Genomic DNA, 18,690 nt, shown 5'->3' on the forward strand with positions numbered 1-18,690 from the left:
TGGACTATAATCCTCCGGGAATAAACATCCGTCGGGCATCACAGTCAAGGATAATATAGGGTGCTAAAATAAACTCATTAAAAGGTATCCCAAAGATATCCTAAACTTATACTAAATTACCCCAGCCTTTTCATCATTTAGGATGGATACCCTAAGTTTTGTCGCCTCTTCTAACCTGAGCATACTATCACAGGCATGTTGTAATGTGAAAAACGCGAGCTGCTTCATACTCTGTGCCACGGCAATTCGCAAATATTCTCGTCGATCTCTGTCGTCCTGCCCAATGCTGACGATTGGTCCGCCGCCGTACTTGATGAGGAGAGTGTTAAGAATAAGACGGCACATCCTGCCGTTGCCGTCTCCAAACGGATGGATGTTAACGAACTTGTGGCAGTACTTACTTGCAAGCGCTACCGGGTCGATTTGTCCTTTGTCTGTAGCCTTTTCTATGTCAGACTCTAGTTCTTCTATCATGTCGCGTATCGCGATGCGGACTTTGCTGTGGTCCATGAAGACGTGGGAACCACACTGGACATTCCATAATCGATACTGTCCACTGTATTCGTTCCAGGGTATACGCTTGCTGATTTCGATTTTGTATGTCAGGTCACCATGCGCTTGCGTGATAATATACTCAGATAAGTTCTTGTCGTTGATGCAGACTTGCTCGATCATGAACCTGGCAGCCTTGGCATGTTGAACGATTTCTCGGTAACTTTGAAGGATATTGGCATGTTTGCAAGGTAGGTCCTTATTGTAGAGATAGAGATCGAGTTGTTCGTAATCTGGGTCTTGTTCGCTAATCTCTTCGGGTGGTTCTTTGCCTCCTCGAAAGACTTCTTTGCAGAGCTTCAGTGTGATGTCGAGACCTCCGCCCACATTCTCGATCATATTGGACCCATAAACCATGCGAGCGAGTTCATCTATAATATGTTCGTCAATAGCAGCCATATATTCAGACTGTGCTAGCCCATCATTGACATAAGTCATGTGCCTGCGCAGTTCCTGTTGAAGCTCTTTAGGGCTCTTTTGCAGGATGTCATAGTCGTAAGCGTCGTCGTCGTCCACGTAAATAGGAAGGCTCGATTTGCGAAGTACCATCATGCGCCGAATAGATCGTCCAAGATGATTATCCACATCCACGTCCACAACGTCAACATTTGGGTCATTGGGGGCCTCGAACCTTTGTTGCTTAGGGGCGGGTATCTTTGCGGTATGATTGCCTTCAAAAGGGCCCTGGGACAGGCCTTTTCGTTTATGACAGGGCATCTTGGTATCGTGGAAAGGAGAGTTTGGCGTGTATAAAGAAGAAGAAAAAGGTTGGATCAAAGTGGGGAAAAGGGGTCCCCTTTATACCTGAAGTGAGTTTGAAGTCATAAAAGTTTACCTAAACCTTTAATACTTTACTGGATATCAGCCAAGTCTACCCTGAGATCATATAACTTTGTCGAAAATTGGTTTTGTGTTTAAGCCTTGAAAGAAGGATACCAGGGCTGCCCGAAACCCAGGAGAGGATCAAAGAAACAATCTCACCGTAAATCAAAGCGGCAAAAAAGACATATCTTAAGGTATAACAAATCTATACTTGTGTTGGCATTCACTACATCATTTAGAGTATAATTAGAAGGTAGACTAGTACAGTAATTACAGTGGCCATAGAAGTGACATTATCATAGCCTTCGGACAAGTCTTGCAATTTCAAAAGCTTAGCTTTTATGGCCATATCAAGCTATTTCCCAGGCCTCAGGGCATTATGAGGAGAAGTTACATATTTCGTTTACGACCACCGAGGCCCCAAGATCTCGCGATATGTACAGTTGTATATTCAGATGGCCTATGAACAGCAACTTTCGAATCAAAGAGTGTCCCTAAATTCCTCCAGTATCTGCCTTTAAAATCTTGCAGTCATTCTTAAACTTGTATATACTCATCGTTCCCAACATTCATCCACTGGCTGGATCAGGATCTCATAACAGACATCCATTTGCTCTTTTTGTGATGTTAAAGCGCTTACTGGGCGCTGTTACCGTTGTTACCGATCAGGTTGGGGGAGCTGCGGAGGTTGCCAGAGATCTTGCCAGAAGTAGCAGTACTGGTGAGCCAGTTGGTGACACCAGAGACGCCAGAGACACCGTTGACAGAGATACCGTAGAGGACAAGACCAGCAATGTGGGGGGTAGCCATGGAGGTACCGCTGATGCTGTTGGTGGCGCTGTTGCTAGTGTACCAGGCAGAGAGAACGCCAGAACCGGGAGCAAAGATGTCAAGGACAGTGCCGTAGTTGGAGTAAGAGGCAATGGTCCAGCTGCTGTCGATAGCACCGACAGTGATAGCGCTGGTAGCAGAGGCAGGAGATGTGTTGGCGGCGTTGGCACCATCGTTTCCAGCAGCAATGGCAGAGATGATACCAGATGAGGAAGCAGAGTTGACAGCATTGTTGAAAGAGGCAGAGTAACCACCACCAAGAGACATGTTCACGACAGAGCGAGCAGTTCGGCCCTTGGAGATGATATCGTTGGCAGCCCAGTTGAAACCAGCGAGAATGATAGAGGTGCTAGAAGAGCTGCCCTGGAAGACCTTAACAGCCTGGATGGTGGCCTTCTTGGAGACACCGTAGGTCTTGCCGGCAATGGTGCCAGAGACGTGAGTACCGTGGCCAACAGAATCGGCGTTGTCGCCACTGAAGGCAGTGTAGACGGCCTGAGCACGGCCCTCAAATTCATTGTGGGTGGTTCGAACACCAGTGTCGACGACGTAGGCATAGGTGTTGGTACCAGCGTTAGTATCGTAGATGTAGCTGGTAGATCCACTGGAACGGTGAGAGACCGTACCGAGTCCCCAGGTGGCGCCGCTCTGGGTAGTCAAGGCACGCTTTGCGAGAGTCTCTGCCTTTTCTTCCTCCTCCTCAACCCAGTTGATGACCCACTCGCGGTCCTCTTCGACGATAGCAACCTGGACTGGATATCAGCATTGGATAGCTCATGGATATTCAATGTCACTCACATCAGGGTTCTTCTTAATCTCCTCGACGGTGCTCTTGTCGAAAGAGCCAGCATAGCCCTGGAAGCCATACTTGCCCTTGTAGGTGCGCTCAACACCCTTCTCGGCGCGCTTGTTCAGCCCACGCTTGTGGACATCCTCAACCCAGCTGAGATGGCTGTCGACATCGGCAGCAGCGATATCAGACTTGAGGGTGATGATGTACTTGCCAGGAATGATCTTGTTGGAGTCAACCTTGGCAGTAGTAGGGGCGGCGTTGACGAGCCCGAAGAGGGTAGTCGCGGCGAAAGCGAGGTTCTTGAAGTTCACCATTGTGAAGATGCAAAGGAGCAGAGGCAGAACAAGAGACGATTGGGGATGCTTGTGTGTGGATGAGACTGAGAGTGATGAGGATGAGGAGGTAAGTTGTTTTGAGGAGGAGGACAACACGCCTTATATAGATGCGATCTATGTTGCTGGGCGACTGCTTCGATAACAACATGGATGGGCAGATACGGGGTTCGTATGTTGAGTTCATGAAGTCACCTCTGCCAGCCATCCGCAGCCATGATACATGGTAACGTTAGCTATTACTGTGGTGGCAGAAGTATATCGAACGGTCTGTGGAGAGAGACTTTGCTCTCTGGTGTCCCCTCTGAAGTCAAAAGCCTAGGAGACGGAGATTCCCAACCCCTACTGACAGAATGCAGGGTTTGTAAGGTGCAAATCTGCAAGTGTCTTGCATCTATTCCCAGACATGATATCCCATCAAGACACAATCGAAGGGATCATTTTCATCAGCTTCCTCTTGCGGCGACAGCCGACAGATTTACGTAGCGTCTCGCCATCGCCTTCATCAACGCCAGACAAAAATAGGAAGGCGAGATGTGATGCATCGAGGCGGCAGAAGTTCTGAGAGGCGATTCAGGATAACGAGAGTGCAAAAGTTCTCGAGAATGCAAGAAGCAGGTCGGTGGGCCTAGTATGAAGGCCAAGAAGGATGCATGGGACTTTCATCGTAACGGATACCTTGATGATAGAGCACCAGGATATCGTAATGGGTCTCAGTGGACGTCCAGAGCGCCAACCTGTCTCATAAATTATGAACAACAATACAGAGTACGTTGACGGAATTCGATTGCATGTGATGAGACAGGGCGTGAAGGATAAGTAGGTTACCATCAATAACCTTGGCTATAGTTGGGTGTATTCAGGATCTGTTTAGTAGAACTCCCTGCCGTCAATCATGATCGACATGGTACCAAGAAAACAACCCTCCAGAAGGTGACTCTTAAAGATCATCCATATAGTCTCGGTCTAGCCTCATATCTCGATCTTGGCAGTGACTGCCGGTATCCAGAACTACTGGAGTCGACAATGGGGAGCGGCCCGAGGTGGGGAGGCAAATGCCTTCTAGTCTCTAAAGGGAGGCCGGAAACAGGAACATAGCCAGTCGGAATCATGGATCGGCCCGTAGAAGATGCATAAATCCTAATTCGAGGTGTTTATCGTCAGAGGCTTGGTGAATTGATTCTTGATACATAGAAGTTGAGCGGGAAGTTAGTGAACTGCCTGTTAAAGCAACTATGCTTCTCCGCAACTCCAGCATAGCCAAAGCAGGCTAGACATTGCCCCTTGGTGACCTAGCCCTACCGATGGCAACAGCCGTGCGGAAAGGGTCTCACACCAAGAGCTAGTTATGCTGCAACTTGAATAGAAGTTCCAGTCATTAATGAGCATCAAATCAACTTCCTCTTTGGGACACTATGCCCGAGTAGGTGCGTATTGTTGTTGCCGCTGGCCTCGCAAGACAAGACATTGGTTCGAGTGCTCCTTTTCGCTGGAGGCTGATACAGTGAGGCTACGTTGTAGGAAAAGCACCCTTGCTTAGCCTCATGATTCTATGTCTCCCACGGGAGGATGAGAAGGAGGGCAGCGTGATTTGAAAGCGAGGGGTTGGAGTGCACTCCTTGCGCAAGTCTTCGATGATCTATATCGATTGTCTCAAAGATTGTAGTGAAGACATCGAAGCCTGGGATTCGGTATCCCTGTTGATATGATATGTCGTAGTCCGCATCCCATCAAGTTTGCGTCGGCGAATAAAGAGTATCCTGAGCAGTTGTAAAGTTGAGGTTTCCCACTATGAGGACTTGGTGGGGTTGATACCTTAGAGGTAATAGAGGGGCCGGAGATGCCACGGGCAAGAGCCAAGCTTGAGTGGGGAGGGAGATCAACCAATGAGAAGTAGCGGAAGGAGCAAACGGGCTGCTGGTTCTTTCCTGTCTCACCTGTCTGCAGAGATAAAGATTTGTGGCTTGGACCTAGCAGGCGCATTGGCGCACCCCAGAAGTCTAACTTACAACAACAATAACAACATCATCACCATTATCATCAGGGCTTCACAATCACTAACTTCCATTGTTCAAGGGTGAGGCCAAGGCACTTTAACCCCTGGAGAGACACGGAGATTTCGCTCCCCGTTAGCGCCTTCCTTCCCGTCACAGTTTAATTCTAACCATAATTTTATTCTATTTCGTTCTACCTATCGAAGCCTGATTTAGGGTGCTAATCTCGAGTCCCTTTTAGGTATCTGCCCAACCTTGGTCGAGGCCAACCTCAGTACCTTGACGAAGGGACCCCGCTCTATCTTTGCATCTCATGACCCTTGCTGATGCAGCCGACTAATCAATCAATTGACCCTTATCAGCACCGCATGATGCTATCAGGACAAAAGTACCTGTCATGTTCTTGGATAGTACCTATTCTAATATGTTGCATTAGACTATCGGTCCGCCAAGACCTACGTATCATTCTCGTTCAATACCGAACAAAACTCCGAATCCAAGCAACCCAACCCATTCGTGGAAACTACCCGACAACACTCGCACGCCATCCTTTACAGCACTCGCTTATGGCCAAGGAACTTTTTCACTGGTCTAACGATGTTTTGAGTCAGGAGACGCTGACAACCCTGGTCGCTCTCGATAGCTTAGGGAGACCAGCAATTGGCTGCCATCCATTACCCATGCCCTGCTTTGAGCCTTCTCAATAACTTAGTACCCAAGGCATACTCGATCCTACTGTTTAGCGTATCTGTTTATTCCTCCGTGACCATGCCGCACGATCGCCACGGCCCGCCGGAATCCTCTTAAACGAAAGGGTTACCATTATTGCGAGGCTTAGGATCCAAAGCAAGGGGTGAAATCGAGCTCACAACCAGCAAACGAAACTGGTTCTCGCAGCCATCCTGGAACTTGAAAGTAGGTCACGCCGCTTTGACATTTAAGCATCTATTAAACTTTACGCTTAGTATTGTCCTTTTGCCCTGAGCTAGTCTAAACTCAAGTCATTGCTCAACTTGATGCCACAAGGTAGCATCGGCCTTAACCCCAAGAGTCCATATGCTATATGGCACCTCTCTCACTTTGGATGAGATCATCGATACGACATGGTATGCCCGCTTCCTGTACCCCGAGGACCCTTGTCACCGTTGAATCGACGAGTGTCGCCACTACATGAGATCTTGCCGCTAGGAAGACTTACCACAAAAGTACTTACGACCTTGATTACTTGAGCTCCTTCCTAGCTGGTCACTATCATCTTCGAACCGAGAGCTATGTCGCGATAAGGATCCCATATTGCTCAACATCGTCAGCAGGGAAAGTCGCCTGTGAGGCACCTGGAAATCCATCCCACGCAGCTTCCAAGCGACAGACTCCAACAAAGGTTCCCACACCCAGGAAGAGATCAGGCTTCCGACCATAGATACGTGCCCCGGTTAGCCAGCTATATGTGCCTTAAGCCTTTGAGGCAACCCGAGCGGTAGCAGTGATATCCAATCACCCAAGGCACGAGGCTTCCAAGACTTCTAGACTACTCTCGCCTTTCTATGGATGGTGTTCTGCACACACCATATCGAGTTAAAGATCTTCGAAAACGTTCGTGCATCAGCTTCCATCAATACATGCTTCCAGCTCTTCGCTCTTCTTCGATTTATCACTTACGACCATTCACAACAAGAAGTTGCTTCTGCTACCTTCCTGTTCACGCCATAGTCGCCGAGATGCTGCATCAACAGGATACATCACGTCTATCATATGATGTCTTGTTTACGCTAGAATACAGTGACACTGACCTTGGGTCGATTTCTCTGAACACAAGCAAGCTCCAGAGAACCTCCCACAATTTCTACCGTGACCAAGCTCCCCTCACTCGGCTACAGACCTTGTTTACAACTTAAGAAGTGAAACAATCAGGGGCAGGCATTTTAAGCCCGTTTAAAGTATATGAACCTTTGAAATAGTAATCATTGGAGCCGCTACTGGCTCTCTTTGTCGTCCAGGTCCTCGTTAGGGTCACTCAATCTTAGATGTGCCATCAAGGGGCTTGAAAGAAGCCGCCGGCATGTTTTGATTGCCTCCGAAAGTTCAATCATGACCTACTATCTGTTTCTGGCAAGTGAATTTGATTCGGACTCTGTTTGGAAAGTGGAAGGCTGACCCCCGTGATCACTAAGGGGAGTAATCTTCTTAAATTATCTGACAGGAACCCAGGTTCAAGATTTCAACGCCAACTCCTGTAATAATTCTTGAAGAGCGCAGGTAATACTGATTTAGCATTGGAGGCCTTGTATCAGACTACGGTCTCCAGCTTCAGCATGGGATTTAGATATAGGAATGCAGTCCATCTCATTATCTTTCGAGACAGAGTACTTAGGTCATGCTCATAGTGCCCAATAATCGACGCAACTCTGATGATGGTCTTGCACGGATTTTGCATGAGGTAGTGAGTGATACGTTGTTATCTTGCCAACGCGGCGTGTAGTAGCCAGGGCAGTGTACAGTCGCATTGCTCCGCAAAATGCCAGCTGCACCTTGGGATATGCTGCTTCGTATGATCAGGGGCTCTTCACACACGAAGTATTCTTATCGATCATGTATTGTGTGTTACTGAGAAAACAACACTCGAGAATCGCCCGCACTCTCACCAGCACCCCCTATTGTCTCCCATGTTCTTCAGTCTGAAAATATCCCTTACAGACATCGGTACTCGTCCTGAATACTTCAGTTAGGGAATTTGGAGACAAGAGAACACAACTGTAATTGACTGTGTGGGTTCTATCGGCCTTCAGCGCCAGTGTCTCCTGAGATACATACAATGCACCAGTGCCTCCGGAAACACGATTCATGGCTCACCTCATCGCAGTGCTGGCTGATTATGTCTCTCTATATGTGAGCACCATCATTATTAACTGCCGGGCATACAACTACTGGATAGTAGTGCCGTTCTCTTGTGGTGTAAGAGTAGCAGCCCCTATTGGTTCCCATACAAGAGGAGCAGGCACCTCACATTGCAAAGGATATGCACTGTCAGCCCAGCATGTTGGTAGTCACACTGACACTGAAACATAGAGGCTTTGTCAGAGACAACCTTAATTCAACTACCTCAAGCTGACACAGACAAACAGATATTTAGCGACTCCATTTCCACCATGTCTCCTCAAGCGATCACATCGGACAGCCACTTGGCTCCTTATTCCCATCAGTCTGTCTCCCATCGACTTTACTGCCATAAACCTTTGTCGGGGCCCCTTCTGGCATAGGAATACCCGGAACATCCTTGAAAACCGCAAAACTTGATGGGGTCTCCTCCAATACCGGGAAGTGAAACCCGCACTGCGGACACTGTTCATGAAGAACAGCTTGCTCCTCAGCAAGATTGTACTTCTTATCCTGAGTATGATTACACACAGGACACACACGAAGCAGTCTTGTCCCAACGAGCTCGAAGTTAGTGATGATGTCCTCCATGATAGCCCCGTTAGCTGCCCACTCCTTGCAGTATTTATGGTAGGTATTCTTGTGCCAGTCGTACAGAGCACCACGACTTGTCCAGAAACTGCATTCGTTATACCAGCTTCTATCGTCAGGGTGTTCCCACCATGTTAGGTGCAGAAATCCCGGGAGTGTCATAAGGTGGCGACGTGTGTCGGCGAAGAGAACCTTAAACTTCTCGTAAGCGTCTGGGCTGGAGAAGCGGACTCTTTGCATGCTCAGATAGATAGGCATAGTGGTAGTATGATGCCTTGGGTATTGATAGGACGGTATAGGTTCGAGATACTTCAAAGCTTTGTGGTATAATTTCAATAAGGTCGAGCATTAAGTATGCAGTAGTTGGAAGTAGTTGACGAGAATTTGGATACATTGATACTGCCATCCTCTCACTTTATACCTTACACCAGCAGCTGGCTTCTTTTGTTATCTTACGTGTCGCACAGGACGTCTCAGGCAATTATTCCCATATCAAGAAAATAATCATGAAAGCATCTGCGACCATTGGCTTATCAAATATCCGGGGAAGCGGGGGTGATTAAGTTTCCTGATAAAGTTACGATAGCCGTTGTGCTTGTGTGGCAACCACAAGTTAGACGTTTTGTGTGGATGGTAGCCGTTGGCTGGCTCGTAGCTTGCAGCTTGTAAGTTAAGATCTTCTAGCTTAAGCCAATCGAAACTTGCTGTTCGTACAGCTGGAACACTTGAAGATCCAGTCAGAAAACGACATCTCCCAAAGGTTGAGTGTCGCAATTGACATCAATTCGCAACTTCACATCTCCGTAACATTAAACGCGCTCTGTCTCTCAATCGTGGACCTGCATCCCCAAGTACTGTGTCTTGAGGACAGTACCCCTCTTGGCGCCCGTAATACCAATCCTCACTACCTCACCCGGGACGACGTCAACTAGATTGTCTTCAAACTTGACCCCATCGTCTTCGCTCAAGACTGCTAGTCCCTTGATAGGCACCTCGGCGCTGATCTCAACGTACTTGCATCCTTCAGAAAGTTCAGTCTTGAGGTTCTTCGGCTTTTGGAAGTGTAGGTACTTCAGTGGCTCGGGCCAGTTGACATATCGTGCAATCTGTTTGCCGTCCTGATAGAAGTAAGCTGCAACAACAGTCTTCGCCTCAAGGTCAGCGTTGGGCTTCTCAACGGGGACATCCAGGATCTTGATTTCCGTCGAGCGGTTACTCTGGAGAACTAGATCAGAAACAACTGTCTGGGAGTATGTCTCCTTTCCGGTCTCAACGTCCCAGGCCTTGACAACACAGTCTACAGTGACGTCTTCCAATTTGAGGTTACTTCCCCAGATCTCAACCTTGACCTTTGTCTCAATATCAACCCTTGTGTATTTGTTCTTGGGGTGCTTGTGCTCTCTACGCGTCATGCCAATAGTGATAGGTGCCATCTCCCGTTTGATAGTGAAGTAGGAATGCTTGGGTCGAAGGTAGTAGTCACAGATGGCCCATGAAGTGACCGGCCAGCAGTCGTTGGTCTGCCAAACCAAGACACCACTACAATACTCCTTTTTCGGACCCTGCCACTGTCGCTTCCAGAGCCGATAGGCTGAGGCTAGGGCCTCGGCTTGTAGCAGTTGGCTATAGTAGACGTAGTCTTCCAAGGGCTCCAACGTGAAACGGAAATTTTCAGCCATGTACAGGCCCAGTCGACGCAACTGTCCATCTGCCTTGTTGTGAAAGTCAATCGTGGATGACGTAGAGAATCTCTCGGGGTCATCTTTGCCTTGAGGGAGGAAAGCATCGATGGTCCTGATATCTGGGAAGCCTTCCATACCAAACTCGGAAACGAATCTCCCAACGAGCTTATCGTAGTCTTGGTACTTTTGTTGAGAGCCGTGCCAAACATTCCATTGATGTATATCTCCAATAGTTGGGTCAGTGGTCACCTTGCCACCCCAAGGGCTGGCAATATGATAGACGGCATTTGGATGAAGATCATTGCAAGCGTCTGGAAGTAGCTTTTCGTAAATGTAGCGAGCAGGGAAGTCGGTCTTTAACCAGCTCTCTGGGTCATGGTCGTCGAAGTCGTACGTGAGATTCTCGGACTCGCGCAGCTGGTAGTCCTCGTTGTTGCCGGCCCACAGAACAATTGATGGATGGTGGCGAAGTCGCTTGATATTGGCTCGAGCTTCCCGGTCAATAGACTTGAGTAGGTCAGGCCAGGCAGGGTAGTTGCCACAGGCGAACATGAAATCTTGCCAAACAAGGATGCCGAATTCATCGCAGGCATCATAGAAGACATCTTCTTCGTAGATGCCACCTCCCCAAACTCGGAGCATAAACTGATTGCCATCAGCAACGAGCTTGACCCAGTCTCGGTATCTCTCTTTCGCAATTCGAGGAATGAAGTTGTCTGCTGGAATCCAGTTACTTCCACCGCAGAAGATCGGGATGTTATTGACTTGAAAAAAGAAGCTGGTGCCTGGCTGGCCATCTAACTCTCGTTCAACAAGTTCAAGTTTGCGAAGGCCGATCTTCTTGGAGATTGTATCTATCTCGTTATCGTCCTCGAGGAGGGTGGCCTTGATGGTATACAGGGGTTGTTTTCCATATCTGACTGGATACCAGAGAGCGGGATCTTGAATGCGGAACGTAGTGGTTGCGTCTCTGTCTTTTACATGTGCGGTTTCAGATGCAACCTTCTTTCCGTCTAAAGAGACTTCAAAGCGGACTCGTGAGGCTTTGCCTTCAACAGCCGCATGAATAACAACATCCGCCTTCTTAAGAGACTTCTCAACTTCTGACTCAGTGTAGAGATCTGCGATATGAGACTCGTAAATTTCAAGGTTGATGGGTCTCCAAGGACCGCATGTAAGCAAAGCAGGGCCCCAATCCCAGCCCTAAGAATTAGTTAGATACTATGAAACATCAAAGATGGAATGGCCTACCCAGTGGTACTGTGCCTTTCTGACAGGCAGTCTTGAGCCATCCCCATTCCAGACAACATACTTGTGGTCAGGGTGCTCTTCCACTAGCTTCCATCCTCTCAAATACGCCGCATCAAATGTGATGCGGAGCTCATTCTCGCCATCCTTTTTAAGATTCTTTGTGACGGCCACCCGTTCGGGAACAAACATGTTCTCGGTCTCAAGAATCTTTTCCCCATTCAACTCAACCTTGGCGAAGGTATCAAGACCATCAAAGGCCAAGACCGCCTTTGCACCATCATGAATCTCGGGGCTAGAAAAGGTCGTCTTGTACACCCAGAGAGCCTCTCCGACCCATTGAACTTTGACCTCGTTTTTTCCGATATAAGGGTCAGGAATCTTCTTATGGTGTAAGAGGTCAAGATGAACGTTTGTTGGAAATTGAGCGACTGGTAAATAAGAGGAGTCGTCTTCTTTCACCTGCTTGAATTGCCAGTTCTTGTCGATCGGGGTAACAGTGCGGGGAGCCATGACGAAAGAGCCCCAGTGAAGCTATGTTTGTGCAAGTTGCGAGGGAAATCAGCGGGGATTTATGAAAGAGTGAAGTCGAAGGATACAGAAAATGAATAGAAAGGAATGTTTTGATTGACGATCCGACCTTTTTGACGTGGAAGGAACCATGGCTTTAACCGGGCAATTTGCCAGGGCAGGTGCAAGTCATGATGACCCCGCAATGAAGGACAAATGCATCCAGGTACGAGCAATACCCTGTAAGACGTCCGATTCTTTTACCCAATCTCAGTGGTCAGTTTCTGAGCGACAACATGTTATTTCGACAATTACAATGCAGAAGAGCTTCCACAAGCGCTTCTGCGGCACGTCGATCCGTCACACCAATAAGCGCCAACTCCAGTTCTCCAAGCCAAGCTGAATTCCGTGGCGATGAATGGTGGAATTTCAGTGGTGGTGAGTAACTCGCTCAGCTTTACTTGTGAATTTGACGTCAATATTAGACCACCACTTACACCCAATCTTTAGTATAGATGGTGTTGACCTTCACTGCTTGCTTCTGAAGAATAGGGTAACTGATACTCAAATCAAACACTTATGTCGACGGGTAGTATCTTCTCAAAGTCTTCAAGAAAGGGTTGTCATTGCTAAGTACATTATTCGGACTCAAGTACAGCTCGCGAACTCGCTTAGTCGTGTGCAGTTCGCAGCTTCATATCGTCTATCCAAACGCCAAACACGCTGATGAACGAATGTCTTCCTAAACACTACCGGTGTAACCATGCAACCGGATATCTTCAAGCACTGCCTATCCATTACCGGGAGTTCCAAGCGGAAAAGAGGTAAAGCGTAACTTGAACAATCAACAACAACCGCCCCCTCTCCGCCGATTGCTCAGCGTAAACACCTCTTCCCACTCCCGTAGTCCCCAGTTCTGCGTCCTGTTCTTTTTCCTCCTCCTTCTCAATCCGCTATGCCCATCTTCCACAGTGGCGCCTGTCATAGAACTCTTGATACTGCCCCCGTCACTAGCTGTGTTCCATCCACCACTGTCGCCATACTGGATTCCACTCGCTGGGTCATCAGGGTCGATTTCGCCCAATTCAATCTTTGTGAGAATTATTCTTGCTAGTCTTTCGAAGATCTCGTCGACGCCCTCGCCGTTGAATGCGCTCGCTTCTGTCACCACTGATATTCCTGCTGTGCTGGCCCATCGACTGGATTCTGCTCGCGTAACTTCTCTGCCTTCTGGTGCGACTGTGGCCCTTTGTTGGCTTCCTGCGCTTATGGATGCCCCGCGATCTCTAGTCGTGGCTGTACTTGTATAAGAGCTGCCTCCAGCGCCGAGCATACCAGATGTCAGTGTTGAGTTGGATGTGACGCTCGTTGGTGTCGGGGGCGGAAGACTTGTGTCGACGAGTGTATCAGTAAGATCTAGTTTGTTGCCAACGAGCATAAGACTCAGGTTCGGTGATGCAAGCGCTCGAGCGTCATTTAGGAAAGGTTGTAGGTTTCGGAAGGATGCATGAGAGGTGAGGTCGTAGACAAGGATAGCGCCCGCGGCGCCTCGATAATAGGAGCGAGAGACTGATCGGAAACGCTCTGTTCCAGCTGTATCCCAAAGCTAAGTCCTGTTAACGGGCTTTCTTTGTCGCGCGATCGAGTGTAATGTACCTGGAGCTTTATCCGTTTCCGCCTTGACCCGGTACCAACTTTGATGATCTTCGTAGCAAACTCTACGCCGATAGTTTGCGACGATAAGACTCTCCATTCATTCTTGACAAAACGGTGTAGTAGGCAGGACCTATAAAGGCACAAAACAGTCAGTCAAAGACTCTGGTGTAGAAGCGCCGCTGTCGCGAAAGAAAGTGTGCGATGTCGCTTGCTAAATGTTTCGATAATGACGTACTTTCCAGTTCCGCTGGGCCCAAGCAATATAATCTTGGCCAGGTAGTCATACATGCTCCCTAGCTCCTTATCATGGTCAGCCGCTTGGTATCGCGTCGACGACGATGTTCTTCTCGCCTACCTGCTCCCGAGCCGTACCCGAGCTCTCCTCGCTCGCGCCGGAGTGCCGGCGAGGCCTGGTCATTGCGGGCAAATGACGAGATGGCGGAAAATAATGGCGGATATGTTTTAGGCGGTCGGACGGTATCGCATGTCTTGGCTCTGGGTTTGTTATCGCGGTAGGTATTTAGGAAGGCAAGTCGAGTATGTAGAGGGTTGCTGTCGGATGTAGGTAGAATATAGAGGAGAAGTAGAGCGTCCTTGTTCTTGTTTGTGTAGCCGTTAAAATTGGCAAGAAAAGACGATGCAATGCGATCGATCCCTGGACATGGATGGAATGGATGTTTACATGCCCTGTTCTGTCTGCTCGGTGAGAGCGAGGGTGGGTCGCCCTGTAAATAGCTGGCGTCCTCGCGCTGTAACGGGAGATAGCGTCATTAGGTGATGATAACGTGACGATGTATCCGTAAATGGGAGCCCGATAACACCGCCTGAGCTCGAGTGGAGCGTTGTCGCTGCTTGAATTCTTGGGATAAGATAATTGGCCACAGATAAATAGATTTGCCGATCGGTAGAGATGCAAAATCTGGGGTTCTCGGAACATGAAATCTCTGATTTTTCTACTGACATGCAGCCTGATTCACACTAAATGCGTCCCCGCCTGGGCCTTTGCTTGCGACTTGCGGTGCATCATGTCTGCATAATTGACAACGCGGCATTTGTCTCAGAGATCCAGTGTCTTTTCAACCCTGAAGTTACGAATTGAAACAGAAAATACAAGAATAGAACTGTGTCTTGCTATTCAGTTGACGTTTGCACTATTCCGGGTAAATAAGCTTATTACGTATGGAAGGACTAAGACAGTCACACACAATTTTTAGCTGTCTGACCTAGGTAAAAAACAGAAGCTGGTAACAGCCAACCGTCTCTTACAACTCCAAAATATTGTATACTGTAGGCCAGCCATAGAAAACCGATATACCATCTCCTCCAATGTTTACGCTGTACGTGGCATTGTTTGCCGTCGACGTAGGACCAAATGCAAGGCCTGAGAACCTTATTGACCCATTGGCTCTTCAAACGGATACATACGTATTAGCCACAGGCCGATCTGCGGCCAATCTTGAGTCACCAAGCATGGGTCTACATAAAAGCCCCCTCCCGCAATTTTCTCTCCCAGCAGAGTCAAGCAAAGTAGACAACATCAGCTAGCAACACGACACATAGATCGAACACAGCAAAACCTTGATGCTAAAGCAGACACAATGCAGTCCGCCAATAACCCCATCTCCCACCATACCAGCCACACCATGGGCCAAGGTGCCGCCAGTAGCAACGGCGGCGACAATAGCTGCGGAGCGAATTGCGTGGATAACCATGTTGTCCATGCAATTGGCGATGGAGATGGGGTTGTCCGAGTCTCGGGTGGAGAGACTGGTAAGACTCTACGTGATAGACAATGTTGGTTCCCAGCTAATGCTTCATAGGAAACGATGGAGGCCTCGTCATGGAAGCCTCCGTAACGGATGTTGGTGTCAGCGACTTGAACCAAACTACTACTACTACTACTACTACTACTACTACTACTACTACTACTACTACTACTACTACCTACGATGAATCAGACGATGAGAGCTCCCTTGCGGACAGCTCCGGCTCCATTAGCGATGGACCCAGCTTTGGAGGAACTTCGATCCGATCCCTGGGCAGCATGTCCAACTGGAGCATCATCGACACTACTCTGCGTGAGGGCGAGCAGTTCATCTATGGCGATTACGACACCGAGACCAAGCTCAAGATTGCTCGAGCGTTGGATGCCGTCGGTGTTGAATACGTGAGTTTGTTGAACAAGCAGACAATAGATCTCAACTAACACATATCCCAGATCGAAGTGACCTCGCCTGCTGCTTCTCCTCAGTCCAAGTTGGACTGCGCGGCTATCTGCAAGCTGGGTCTCAAGGCCAAGGTTCTTTGCCATATTCGATGCAACATGGACGATGCCAGAATTGCAGTTGAGACCGGTGTCGATGGAATGTAAGTCAATTCAGCATCTCATGTAATTCTCACATTCAACTAACATTTTCACCACAGCAACATGTGCATCGGTACTTCCACTCAGCTCATGACGCATTCCCACGGAAAGGATCTCGACTGGATCGCCGCCAAGGCGAAGGAGGTCATCGAATTCACCCAAGCCCACGGCATCGAAGTCCGATTCTCCGGCGAGGACTCTTTTCGCTCCGACTTCAGCGAGATTCTGAAGCTCTACTCGCTCATGGACCGTCTCGGCGCCCACCGCGTGGGAATTGCCGACACCGTTGGCGGCGCTACTCCTCGTGAGGTTTATGAAAAGATCTCCACGCTCAAGCAGATGGTCGGATGCGACATCGAGACTCACTTCCACAATGACACTGGATGTGCTGTCGCCAACGCCTACACTGCGATTGAGGCTGGGGCCACTCATATTGACACCACTGTCTTGGGCATTGGAGAGAGGAATGGAATTACTTCCCTTTCCAAGCTCTTTCAGTGCATGCTTCAGATGGGCCATGACTCTGTTCTGGCCAAGTACAAGCTTGAGAAGATTCCTGCTCTCGAACAGCTTGTCGCTGAAGCCGTCCGCATCGAGATCCCCTGGAACAACGCTTCACTTGCAGCATATCTCTGAATGTAACAAGTCGGAGATCGCCTCGCAAGGCTAGAGCTAGATGGCTCAACTTACCTTTCTACTGCTAAGCTTTTAGTGAAGAGTATCAAGTAGTACTCATATAGTGAATTGAAAAATCCGTTTAAGATAATGCTGCCGTCGTGTATTCAAGTTACCCTGCACCATCATGTTGCCAGAACAATTGGGTACAAACTAAAAATTGATGCCGAACCGTTCGGAACCTGCCATTATTTTGATTATGATGTCAAAAGTTCGATACGCTTCAATAGTCTCACTTGCACTGTAGGTAATCGCAAGCATATCATGACTTATGAGGACCCATCAAAGGTGACGAGTTGCCGAGGCATGTTCGGGTCAGCCACCCCCAGATTCCCCACGTGTGCTTAAATCGCCGAGAATGAATGACATCCCCAGGTTAATTTGATACAAGCTCATTCCCCGTTCTTTTCATACCTTTTTACATTTCGTACATTCGATAGCCATCATGAAGATTCAAGGCCGAACGTTTGTCATCTCCGGAGGGTAGGTAGAGTCACATCAAAACACCCTTTCACATGTCGCTGACTTGATGTAGGGCTTCTGGTCTGGGCCAGGCATGTGTTGAAGATATATGCGCCAATGGCGGTAATGTGGCCATTCTCGACATGAATGAAGAGAACGGTCAAGAATTAGTCAAGAAATTGGGTTCATCGGGCAAATTATTTGAATGCAATGTGCTGGAGACAGAGAGCGTGACCAAGGCTGTCCAAGGTGCTGCACAATGGGCCAACGAGACAGGGAAGCCTCTTGGAGGTGTGATTGCTGCTGCTGGTGTATCAACTCCTGCGACGGTAAGACTCTTCAAATTTGTGATTGGGTGTGTGAGACCGTAACTGACTGAATAACTAGATGCTCGACCGCAATGGTGCTGCCTTCAGCCTTGATGACTTTGACTTTGTTATCAATGTCAACCTCCGCGGCACAATCGACCTCGTACGTCAGACCCTTGAGCACCTTGCAAAGGTAGAGCCCGAGGGATCTGACGGCGAACGAGGTGTTGTCATCATGGTCGCTTCATCAGCAGCCTTCGATGGACAAAAGGGTCAAGTCTCTTATTCTGCCAGTAAAGGCGCCGTGACGGCCATGACACTTCCTATGGCACGAGATCTTGCTCGATACGGCATCCGAGTCGTGACTATTGCGCCCAGTCTGTTCGACAGCCGAATGACGAGCGTGATGCCCGAGAAGGTCAAGAAGAGTCTTGAGGGCGCGATGGAATTTCCCAAGAGAGCTGGTCAGCCCAAGGAGTTTGCGCAATTGGCGCGACAGGGAATTGAGAATGTCATGTTGAACGGTGTTGTTATTAGACTGGATGGTGCTATGAGAATGCCCAGCAAGATGTAAGATAGATTTTCATCTCGGATTATCGAGAGTCGTTGGATTTGTCAGATTTGAAGCATAATAATAGATTGGTAATTTGAATGATCATGTAATTCATTTTCTTCACTAGACACTGAAGCTTGGCCTTGCTCTGCCGAGAACAGCATCCGGGGGAGCTATTGCGAGATCGGATCGGCATCCGGCAGAGAACTTAGCCACCTCGCGACATTCGTAATCAACGTCACAACCTTCCGTTTAAAACTCTAGAATACCTTCACGAATAACATCTAGAAAGAGAATTAATAGCGGCTGCTCTAAAGAATTGACCCGATATCCCTTGCTCAGAAGCAACGGGCCTGGTACAGTGTCTATAATTCGACTACTTACACTGCTTACCTCTCCATTTAACTCATACGCCAACACAGCGACAGCTCTATCAATCACG

At 48.5% G+C, this 18,690-nt stretch overlaps 7 protein-coding genes across 7 annotated transcripts; 2 read left to right on the plus strand and 5 right to left on the minus strand.

Annotated features, from left to right (window-relative positions):
• Window positions 1-111: 111 nt before the first annotated feature.
• FMAN_01658 (uncharacterized protein) lies at window positions 112-1,269 on the minus strand (the record flags this gene model as incomplete). The annotated part of the gene is made up of 1 exon (XM_041821445.1): window positions 112-1,269. One exon carries the CDS (start codon window positions 1,267-1,269, stop codon window positions 112-114), a length of 1,158 nt encoding a protein of 385 aa, XP_041677001.1.
• A 741-nt stretch (window positions 1,270-2,010) lies between these two features.
• On the minus strand, window positions 2,011-3,312 carry FMAN_01659 (putative endopeptidase K; the record flags this gene model as incomplete). Its single annotated transcript, XM_041821456.1, has 2 exons — window positions 2,011-2,952; window positions 3,004-3,312. The coding sequence occupies 2 exons, from the start codon at window positions 3,310-3,312 to the stop codon at window positions 2,011-2,013; spliced, it is 1,251 nt and encodes a 416-aa protein (XP_041677002.1).
• A 5,174-nt stretch (window positions 3,313-8,486) lies between these two features.
• On the minus strand, window positions 8,487-9,047 carry FMAN_01660 (uncharacterized protein; the record flags this gene model as incomplete). Its single annotated transcript, XM_041821467.1, has 1 exon — window positions 8,487-9,047. One exon carries the CDS (start codon window positions 9,045-9,047, stop codon window positions 8,487-8,489), a length of 561 nt encoding a protein of 186 aa, XP_041677003.1.
• A 569-nt stretch (window positions 9,048-9,616) lies between these two features.
• Window positions 9,617-12,232, minus strand: FMAN_01661 (uncharacterized protein; the record flags this gene model as incomplete). Its single annotated transcript, XM_041821478.1, has 2 exons — window positions 9,617-11,674; window positions 11,723-12,232. 2 exons carry the CDS (start codon window positions 12,230-12,232, stop codon window positions 9,617-9,619), a joined length of 2,568 nt encoding a protein of 855 aa, XP_041677004.1.
• Window positions 12,233-13,073: 841 nt separating this feature from the next.
• FMAN_01662 (uncharacterized protein) lies at window positions 13,074-14,303 on the minus strand (the record flags this gene model as incomplete). The annotated part of the gene is made up of 4 exons (XM_041821490.1): window positions 13,074-13,835; window positions 13,886-14,015; window positions 14,121-14,185; window positions 14,241-14,303. 4 exons carry the CDS (start codon window positions 14,301-14,303, stop codon window positions 13,074-13,076), a joined length of 1,020 nt encoding a protein of 339 aa, XP_041677005.1.
• A 1,180-nt stretch (window positions 14,304-15,483) lies between these two features.
• FMAN_01663 (putative homocitrate synthase, mitochondrial precursor) lies at window positions 15,484-16,886 on the plus strand (the record flags this gene model as incomplete). Its single annotated transcript, XM_041821501.1, has 4 exons — window positions 15,484-15,655; window positions 15,706-16,052; window positions 16,104-16,252; window positions 16,310-16,886. The coding sequence occupies 4 exons, from the start codon at window positions 15,484-15,486 to the stop codon at window positions 16,884-16,886; spliced, it is 1,245 nt and encodes a 414-aa protein (XP_041677006.1).
• A 484-nt stretch (window positions 16,887-17,370) lies between these two features.
• On the plus strand, window positions 17,371-18,269 carry FMAN_01664 (putative 3-hydroxyacyl-CoA dehydrogenase; the record flags this gene model as incomplete). Its single annotated transcript, XM_041821512.1, has 3 exons — window positions 17,371-17,408; window positions 17,461-17,716; window positions 17,775-18,269. The coding sequence occupies 3 exons, from the start codon at window positions 17,371-17,373 to the stop codon at window positions 18,267-18,269; spliced, it is 789 nt and encodes a 262-aa protein (XP_041677007.1).
• Between the last annotated feature and the right edge of the window lie 421 nt (window positions 18,270-18,690).

Source organism: Fusarium mangiferae (assembly GCF_900044065.1).
Source record: "Fusarium mangiferae strain MRC7560 genome assembly, contig: FMAN_scaffold001, whole genome shotgun sequence".
Classification (NCBI taxonomy): domain Eukaryota; kingdom Fungi; phylum Ascomycota; class Sordariomycetes; order Hypocreales; family Nectriaceae; genus Fusarium; species Fusarium mangiferae.